This window comes from Triticum dicoccoides, chromosome 6A (genome assembly GCF_002162155.2).
Source record: "Triticum dicoccoides isolate Atlit2015 ecotype Zavitan chromosome 6A, WEW_v2.0, whole genome shotgun sequence".
In the NCBI taxonomy this organism is placed as follows: Eukaryota; Viridiplantae; Streptophyta; class Magnoliopsida; order Poales; family Poaceae; genus Triticum; species Triticum dicoccoides.
The window spans coordinates 51,047,698-51,058,248 of record NC_041390.1 but is presented as its reverse complement, the minus strand read 5'-3'; the positions used below and the strand labels follow the sequence as shown (position 1 = coordinate 51,058,248).

The window sequence follows — 10,551 nt, the reverse complement described above, 5'->3', positions numbered from 1 at the left end:
ACCCAGGCCCGCCACCGCCGTCCACAACCGAGGTAGATGACCCCGCCGCAGCAAGACGCCGCCCTCACGGCCGGAGGGACTCACCCCACGCCACACGCGCCGATGGAGGCACCGCGGGCAGGGCCACCCCCGCCGGATCTAAGAGGCGACGCGCCCACGCGCGCACCACAGACGCAGGCCACGGGGGCGCAGCGCCAGCCGGCCGCGAGCACCGCCGCCCTCCCACTGGAGATTTAAAAAAAAAAACATTAGTACAAGTTTGTCAAATTTGATCTTGACCAACTGGCAATTCTTTAACCATTCGATTGAACTAAAATTCTGTCATCTCGAGAGTTTTAGAACACAAATCAGTATGACTTATGAAAAAGCCACGCAACTTAACTTCAGAGAGCGTTTCCGCATAACCGAATATAACACTGATTTCATTCCATCCATACTCAAATTACAAGATCAGTTTTCTTTCCCAAAATCAGGGCACCGGTTTCCTTGCTGAGAAGAACATATAGAGATGCAGAATGCAACGAGAACACCGATTCCATTGAATCCATTCCATTCATATTCAATCGCCTTACAGTAACTACACACCGATGGAACAACAACGCACGCACTCAGAAGAAACCCATATAGCACAGGGACACATGCATCACTTTTTTGCAGAGACTGAACAGAGATCAGCCGCCGAATCCGTAGAGGGTGCGTCCCTGTCGCTTGAGCGCGTAGACGACGTCCATGGCGGTGACGGTCTTGCGGCGGGCGTGCTCGGTGTAGGTGACAGCGTCGCGGATGACGTTCTCGAGGAAGATCTTGAGCACGCCGCGGGTCTCCTCGTAGATGAGCCCCGAGATGCGCTTCACGCCGCCCCGCCGCGCCAGCCGCCGGATCGCCGGCTTGGTGATGCCCTGGATGTTGTCCCGCAGCACCTTCCGGTGGCGCTTGGCCCCGCCCTTCCCCAGACCCTTCCCGCCCTTGCCGCGGCCGGACATGATTGGTTGCTTGGAGGAGCTGGTGCGATTTGGGAACGGAGGAGTGGCGGTGGCGGTGGCGGCGGCTGCTGTAGGTGGGAGACGGGGTCGGGGAAGGGGAATTTAACAATGGATGAGCGTACAGCCGCCGTTGGATCCGTATAGGAATGGACGGTCAAGATCGCTGGCGCGGATCCCGGGTGAGATGGCGCGGATCGCTGGCGTGGCCCTCAAATTTCATCGTCCAGTGAGGCAGGAAGGAGCTCCAAAATTTTGGATTTGCCGGTTCATGCTGGTTTCTTGCGACGACTACGTCCACTTGTTCATCACGGTGTGAGAAGTATTTTAAATAGAAGCGGAGAAAACAAAATGGAGTAGATTAACTAACATTTTCTTCCCACGAAAAAATAACTTTTCATACGAGAATCATGTAGATTTCATTAAACCGGTAAACCATGAAAAACAGTTACTCCAAAGTCCAAACAAACTAAGAGAGTTGCAAATATCCTAAAAAAAAAGAGAGCTGGAAATTGTGATATCTAAAATACAAACAAAGTAATTTCTACATAAAAGCTCACAACAAACACATAAAACACGAAGCGGTGACATAAAATCACTTGTCCTTAGTGTACTGAAACTCATGCAATGTACACTGAAATTCGGCACAACCAGTTCACCACGTGAGGCAAAATTAGAAGAAAATCTTCTTTGGACATTGGCCGAGCATCGCCTCAAACTTGGAACGGGGAGGATTTGTAATTGCGCTCCCAAAAATTAGCATCCACGTCATAAATTCATAGGTCCGAATACGATTAGGAAACGTCCTACCGTAGTTGGTCACATCAAACGATGTGGAACCCTAGACTGACATGACACAAACCCCACATCTCGATCCAGGGGTGGGTCTAGGCCCGGGGCTAGGAGGGCTAAAGTCCTAGTCCAACATGAGTGTTTGTTCACTAGTGCAGAACCGGGCAATAGCACCGGTTCATAAGGCCCTTTAGTGCCGGTTTGGTAACCGGTGCTAAAGTGTAGGCACTAAAGGCACTCCTCCTTTAGTATCGGTTCAACACGAACCGGTGCTAAAGGGCAACCACGTGGCACGAGCCAGCTTCGGGGGCAGGGAGCCCTTTAGTACCGGTTGGTGTCACCAACCGGTATTAAAAGGTTGGGGGGTTTTGGATTTATGATTTCTTTTTCATTTAATTTTGTGTTTTCAATTTAATTATTTTTCGTTTGCTGGTATTTTACGATACTACATGTTGTACACGTTATGCATATATATAAATAGAATTTCTATTTTGATAATATTATCAGAATAACTATTCTGATAACACTTCCGCACTGCACGCTCAACGCAAGTGCACGTCATTGTTTGAACTAAGTGTGCTGCAGTACTGAGGCGAGTGAACTTCCCGTGGCAAAAAACTGCACGCAGTGTTTTTTCTGGTACTGTTTTCTCTCTAGTTTTTTAACCGTTTGTCAGAACGAGGCGTGAAATATATCATTGAAAAGCTATGGATTAGGCACAACTTCTCCATGTTGAACACTTTCCGAGATTCCTCACGGTTTAAGAGCAGTTTTGAAAATGGGGCAGCCCACAACGAGTGACAGCGAGGGTTTTTTCGCATTTTTTTCCCTAAACCGCTTGTCGGAATGAAGCAAATGATACACCGTTGGATAGATATCGTCGAGGCGCATCTTTTTCATATCTATTTCTTTCACTAATTCCTTACGGTTTAAGAGCAGTTTCAAATTTACTAAATCGTGGAATTCTGTTTTTTTGAATTTTTTTTCAATTTTCGGTACTGTTTTTGCTCTAGTTTTTTAACTGTTTGTCGAAACGAGGCGTCTAATATGTCGTTGGAAAGCTATGTACAAGGCGCAACTTTCACATGTAAAACTAGTTTTGAGATTCCTTACAGTTTTAAGTTAATTTTGAAAATCGTGTGGCAGACGACAAGTGGCAGCAGCCGTTTTTCGCGAAATTTTTACAAACCGGTCGTTGAAATGATTCAAATGATATGTCGTTGGAAAGATATCGACGAGGCGCAACTTTTTTCATGTAGAACACTCTCTCTAATTCCTTACGGTTTAAGAGTACTTTTAAATTTACCGAAATGCGGACACTCTGTTTTTTGCGACACCCAAATCGACGTTGGTACTTCATCCGACTGAAAACCGCACTGCATCGGACGGAAAACCGCACTGCATCAGACGGGCAGCAGAACTGCATGGTTTCTTTTATTCGAACGTAATTTTTTCAAGGACGAGAAAGTAGAGTGCACTTCACGTCGGGTGTAAATGAACCACAACACTATCAAGAAGTGAACCACATTATTTTTTCGCTTTCCATAACAAGTTTTTTGCACTTATTGGATGAACAACCTCACACGGCCTACCGCACTGCTTCAGAATGAAAACCGCACTGCATCGGATGGGCAAGCGAGCTGCATAATTCCTTTTGTTGGACGTAAATTTTCTTCGAGTTTTTGTTGTCTTTTTTTTCTAATGTTTTTGTGATTGAGAAGGACCGCAGAAATGATGGAAGGGAACCACGACATATATCCAAAGTGAACGTCGATGTTGAATGAAGTGAGTTGCATGTTTTTTTACATCATTGCCGTCTGCTCTGAACCATGGGAGTAGTGCACTGCACTGATAAAAGAAAACCTCTTCGTGGGACAAAAGTGAACCTCTTCGATAAAAAATCATACAAAAAAATCAGGCAGTAGAAAAATATTTTCACCGCAGCACACAACCATACGAACTGCATGGGCTACATCTGCCGTTGACCTGGTACTTTGCACATTACATACAGGCATACATGTCTGCGACGGAGAAAAATCTATAAAAAATGACACCATACAGGCATATAGGTACACACTCACACACACACACACACACACACATTGTTGTCCACTACGCCCAATTCAGCACTGAAGCACCATGAGCTATAAACTACACTGCCAATGCATAACCAAAGCTGAATGTAATAACATTACTTGCACTCGGGAAACTTAGTCAGAGTTTAATTTCTGAAGTTTCTTAACACACAGAAAACTCCAAACTGCACTACATATCTGGAATGGGTAAAAACTCCAAAGTGCACGGCCACAGATCCGAGCTCTGAATTCGAGCTCAGGCATGTGGCCATGATGCCGCCGCTGTGGAGGGGTGGTGTCGCTGCTCTTCCATCGGGAGTCACCGGCGAACTGCACGGCCACGACGAGCGTACTGCATGACCGTTATGTATAGGGGTGGGGTTTGCTCTCACCGGTGTCAGGGAGCTGCAAGTCCCGTGTTGATGAACTGCGCGGTCGCCCGGGGTGCACTGCATGGAGAGGGTGAGAGGAACTGTAGGTAGACACGTAGCGGGGGCCTCGTCGTCTCTTTCTAGAGGTCGTTGATGCCTAGCCAGCGATCTCGTGGCGAGATGGAGCCGCGTGGGGGAGGGTGTGGCCGTTTGAGATCCCTCAGGACGCCTGGATCCGTCGTCGGAGGGTCATCAGATGTGGATGGACCTCCTACCACCACCTCACCAGCAGAAGCCCAGTGGAGCACCCCTTGATGTGATCTAGTGGCATGGGGATGAGGCTGCCAACCAGCACGGTATTCGGTGAACTGCAGGTAGGGGAGGAGTTAGCTGCGGGGGTGACTGCCATGAACTACAGGTAGGGGAGGAGTGAGCCGCGGGGGTGACTGGCGCTGCTGGGGGGAGGCGATGGTGGAGTGGGTGGGAGCACCTGATTTGGATCCGGAGGCAGGCGATGTGCATCCGGTCTCTTCGGCGTGGATCGTAGCGGCTCGATGGGGGTGGGGATGAGAGGATGGGGTGCTGAGGCGTCGGGCAGGAAGTGACTGCTGGGGCAGGGTGGGTCCTGGGCGGCGGAGGGAGGAGGAAGTTGGAGCTTGGGTGCTCTTGCTGCGCGATGAAGGTGGAGCGGGGCAAGGTACCAGAGGGAAGAGAAAGGTGGGCATCAGGGGTGCTTTGCCGCCCATGGCGAGGTCGGGGTGGCCTACCTCGTCGTGAGGTACAGGCGCGCGGGAGGGAGGGGTGCGGGTGCCCGGGATGGCGCCTGCGGGGGCATGGCGGCACGGTTTGACCAGGGCCGCCTGAATCCTTCACCGGAGCGCCGTCGGAGGAGAAGGTGGCGTGGATTGGAGCCGCGTCGCCTGGGAGGATGGGGTGGTCGGGGCGTCGTGGTGGTCGGAGCTCCGTAGTAGTTGGCGGCGTCGGGGGAGTGGGTCGTGGGTGAGGAAGAAGGTAGTCGGGATGGGGTGGGGAAGGAGCAAACGGATAAGGTCTGGACGTGGGGGTGGGGTGGATTTTGTTTTTGTTGGGGCGGTTCGGTTCGTAGGTGGACGCAGCGTGGGGTGTTAGCAGAATAAGCGAAAGCGTTATCAGAATAAGACTCTTAAGGGTGTTATCATAATAGACTCCTAATTGGTGCCTTCGGAGCCAGTGGCATTAGCCTAGCTAATTGGTGCCTTCGGAGCACGATAACAATTGGAAGTGGTTCATGGGGGCGGTAGCGGGTAATAGTATTCTCCTTTGGGATCTATGACCTGGTCGAGCAAAAATCTCGCTATTTCCTCTTGAATTGCTTCTATGCGGTCATGTGCTAGGAGCTTGTCCCGCACCTCTTTGAACTGTTAAGAAGGAGATCAATATGCATATGTATTAGTTGTGTGACTAGATATCGATAATGGTGTGAAAATTGTGAATAGTGTTCTGACAATCAATATCATACCCACTCCTGTCTTTGAGATTTGCTCCTTTCAGACGCAATCATGCGAATGTTCTCACAAACATAGTATGCACATAGATCATTCCCCGGCGCCTGCTTCAAGGCCTTTACAAGAATGGAATTTGATCAGATAATAATTAATCAAGCATGATAATTAAAGAGATGGCAGCTAGCTAGTACTACTTAATTACTTACCTTGGGTCGATACCATTTTAGATTTTGTTTCCATGGGCCTAGAGTGGCCCTGATGAACTTTGCCCAAGCCCTGCCCGCCGACAAAGAAAATGAATAAATGGGTAATTAAATAGTTGTTATCAGGAAATGACGAACTAATTAAATAGGCCGAGATATAGTTAATAATGATTGAAATTACCTGTTGACTATCCCCTTCACGATGGTGTAGTCACTTGCTTTCTTAAGTAGTGAGTCTAGTACTTCAACTGTTCATTCATCAACTTTAATGATTAACAAGATCCAGTGAAATCTGCATGCACACACGTTTGCATGTCTTAATTAAGCGGGCATATGTAAGCAAAAACATGTAGCTAGCTAGTAGGGAAAAACAGAATTTGTAGTACAAGACAGTGTGACTCACTGGAAGTTGTAAGGAAGTAGTATATCTTCATTGTATTTGAGTTCCTTGAAGAACTATAGCATGCTTTCATCTACACTTTTTTCGTGATATGGATCTATTTTCCATGTGTATTCATTAATGGTATTTGGGTCAACGAACCCAATGCCACAGCGTCCACCTTTTTTCATTTCATAAATCTTCATCCTGCATAATACCACAGAAAAGAATATAGTGAGGATAATTACAGGTAATGATTGATAAAAATGATCACTACAGCTAGCTTGAGACTTAAATTACAGAAAGAAATCACTTACAGACAATAGCAACTGAACAAAGGTTGGCCCCGGGCATATTTCCGTTTTATTTCCTCCTCTCTAGTCGGAGACATGGGCTCAATATCGAGGAGTTGTCCAACAGTGATCCCGATCGATTCAGCCTGCGCAATATGCTCCTCGGTTATTACCACATCGCCCACCCCGGGAACGTTAACGGTTTGCCCACAATAATATTGGGCGCGCCTACTCTCATGTGTTGTTGGCACAACAAGCGGGGGGATTGATTGTGTCGCCTGTTCTCCCAGCTGGAGAACGGTTTTACCGCTCCTTTTGCCAGCTGATTTGCTCGAGCTCGAGCTCGCCTCTTTCTGTAGACGTGCTCGATTTAACTTCTTGATGTGGCGCTCATAGTCTGTGTCAACAGGCTTGGGAGCTGGTGCTGTAGCCATACGAATGAAGTGGTCAATCTTTTCCACAGGCACTTTCTCCCTTGGCGGCGGTGGCGGTTTCGGTGCAAAATGGGCTTCCACCTCGGCCTTCGATATGGCTACGTTTTCCTCCTCAGACTTGTCATAAGGCCTCTGCGGAAGAGGCGCGAGGCTTGGACCATATTGAAATCGCTTGCCTCCGCCTGTACCTCCAGTACTACCTCGACTTGTACTGCTACGCACCATAGCTGAGGCAGCTCTCTTCCGTGATTGCTGAGGCGGCGAAGACATCTGACGTGGCTGAGTTGGAGGAGGAGGAGTGGCCTGAAGCTGTGCCGGACTTGGAGGAGGAGTGGCCTGAAGCTGTGCCGGACTTGGAGGAGGAGTGGCCTGATGCTTTGCCAGACTTGGAGGAGGAGGAGTGGCCTGAAGCTGTGCCGGACTTGGAGGAGGAGTGGCCTGACGCGTTGGTGGACTTGGAGGAGCAGGAGTCTGCTGACTCGGTGGCGGACTGCGACGAGGAGTGAGATGACGCGGCGTCGGTGGCCTTCGAAAGATGATGCATTCCTTTCTCCATAGGATGATACGATGGTTGACCTCTCCTAGTGTGTGCTCATTGTCACCTCCAGGAATGTCAAGTTCTAGCCCCGAATATTGGTCCACCACCTCATCAACCAAGACACGAGCATAGCCTGTTGGAATCAGGTTGCAATGGAAGGTTGCCTCGGGGGGATTTGTAAAAGCAAGGGCGTCCGCCACCTTCATGGATATGTTCTTCATTTTGAAGTGTAGCTCGCAGTTAGTGTTCTCCATGATATCATCCACTGGGTAGCTATCCAGCAATGCGTCGCCTGGGGCGGAACCCACGCTGCTTCTCGGCATGGATGGGACGGTGCTATCCAATGGTGGATCATCCGCTAGCTGCTGAGACCCCCTTTGCTGGCTAAGTGAGTCGATCTACTCCTGCTGCCGCTGGAATTTGACTGCCAAGTCCGTGCGCTGATTCTAGGCCTTGAAGGCGTTCATAGTCTAGCTTCCTCTGCTCCTCCTCCATCTTCCTCTTCTTCTCCTCCGCAATCTTCTTTCTCGCACGGGTTCTGTAGTCGGTGTTCCAGTCCGAAAACCCCTCATACCACGGAATAGCGCCCATGCCTCGTGTTCTTCCCGGGTGTTCAGGATTTCCCAGGGCACGCGTAAGCTCGTCGTTCTCTCTGTTGGGCTCAAACAACCCTGAGAGAGCCTCTTCTATTGCAACAAGTAGCTTATCTTCGGCTCCGTCCAGACATGCCTTCTTCGAAACTTTGCCTTTCTTCGGGTCCAACTCCCCCCCATGCGCATAGAACCAAGTCCTGCACCTGGGGGGGGGGGGGCAGCTCAATGTTTCTGGAGTGACACCTGCATCCAGCATCTCTTTCTCAAACTTATCCCACTTAGGCATTCCCACCGCATAGCCACCTGGCCCCAGCTTATGGAACTTATCCTTTTTTGCGGCATTGGCCTTGTTTATTCTCGATCGTTCCTTAGATAATTCCGAATCCTTGAATTTCACGAAATCGTCCCAATGAGCACTTTGCTTCTCTAGTGTTCCCTCGAATACTGGAGTCTTCCTTCCTCCGTTGACGTACTTGGCCCATTCACGAATCTTGTGGTTCTTGAATACAACCGCCATCTTCCTAAGAGCAGCGTCCTTGACTTTCTCCACATCTGCATCTGTGAAATGATCTGGTAGGGTGAAATGTTCCATGAGCGTTTCCCAAAGCAAAAGTTTTTGTCTGTCATCGACAAAAGTAACTCCTGGACGTGGCTTTGCTGGCTCTCTCCATTCTTGAAGGGAGATCGGGAGTTGGTCCTTCACAAGAACTCCGCACTCATGAATGAACTTGTCCGCAATCTTCTTAGGCGCTAATGGTTCGCCATTAGGTCTGATGGCCTCGATATTGTACTTTACACCCTCCTTCAACTTTTTGTTCGGGCCACGTTTCCTGTTGCCTGAAGATTTGCTCGATCCGGATGGCTGAAAGAAGAAAGATCGATTTGTTAATATATCTTCAAGTCATTTAAAACATGTGATGATCACCAGATGCCTGCTTATATAAATATATATACCTCGCCGGTCTTTGTTGTTTCAAGATCAACATTTTTTTCGTCATGTTCATAGTTCATGACTTCATCAATTCGGTCGTCGCGATCGAATATCATATCATCCTCCCTGGTGTTGTTTAGATATTCGGAGCCGTCATAATCTTCTTCATTCTGATCATCATCTGGCCTGCGAGGATTGCGTATGATATTGAACAGGGCCTCTTCTCCCTCTCTGCCGGTATTGTCCGCCATAGGTTTTGTTTAACTAATCCAAAAGAAATATAAAACAATTTAGTATTCAAATTGCATCATCTCGAATAATAGATATAATCTCGAATACATCGTCTCGAATAATAGATATAATCTCAAATGCATCGTCTCGAATAATAGATATAATCTCGAATACATCATCTCGAATAATATATAATCTCGAATACATCGTCTCGAATATTATATATCAAATACATCACTGGCTAGGTATCTAATAAAGATCGAATACTACAGAAGAATCTAGGACACTCACGGTTCCTGCGGCGCGGGCAGTGGACACCCAAAGAGAAGGAACCCTCACATGATCATAGCTGAAGTGAGATCCCTGAAGAAACTGCCAGGTATTGGAGAACCTGCCGCCCTCTAACGCAACCATGTAGTGATGGACGTGCTTGTCCTCCTCCCTGACACGGCGACGTACCACCTCCGGCGGGTCCGACTCCCTCCGCACCAAAATTGGCCCACGCGAACGCCACCAAACGAGATCAGGGTCGACGATGGGACCCGAGGCCGGGTTCCTCATCAAGCGGGGCGCCCCTCCAAGCAGCACCTCCCAGTGCCAGCCCGGTGGAGCCCAGTCCCGGACATGGGTCAGCCAGACGTCGTCGCGGACGGGTCGACGGCGAGGATGCGGGCCGGGCATCATCGAGAACAAATACTAGCTATATGCCCGCAAAAAGTAACATTTTTTTAATGATTGGATTTTGATAACTAAAATTTCTAACATTTCTATATAACTAACATTCCTATAACATTTCTAACAATGCTATATAACTAACATTTCTAATATTTCTATAACTAAAAAACAGAAGAAAAAAATTATAACATTTCTAATATTTCTATAACTAAAAAAAAGAAAAATTTCAAACTTTTTTATAACTATTTCTATAACTAAAAAAAAGAAAAAATTCTAACAATTCTAACTTTTTTATAACTATTTATATAACTAAAAAACAGAAAAATTTCTAACAATTCTAACATTTCTAACAATGCTATATAACTAACTATTTCTATAACTAAAAAAATTCTAACATTTTTATAAATATTTCTATAACTAAAAAACTAAAAAATGTATGTGTGTGTGTGCTCACCGGCGAGGCGAGAGGCGACGGGGGGCGGCGACGGGGACGGCGACGGGCGCGGCGACGACGGGGATGGCGACGGCCGGGACAGGGACGGGGCGGCGACGACGGGGACGGGGACGTACGG

General features: G+C 48.1%; 1 protein-coding gene across 1 annotated transcript; it reads right to left on the bottom strand.

Moving 5' to 3' along the window:
• Nucleotides 1-477: 477 nt before the first annotated feature.
• On the bottom strand, nucleotides 478-1,037 carry LOC119314694 (histone H4). Its single transcript, XM_037589392.1, has one exon. It carries the CDS (start codon nucleotides 981-983, stop codon nucleotides 672-674), a length of 312 nt encoding a protein of 103 aa, XP_037445289.1. The 5' UTR covers nucleotides 984-1,037; the 3' UTR covers nucleotides 478-671.
• Nucleotides 1,038-10,551: the final 9,514 nt, after the last annotated feature.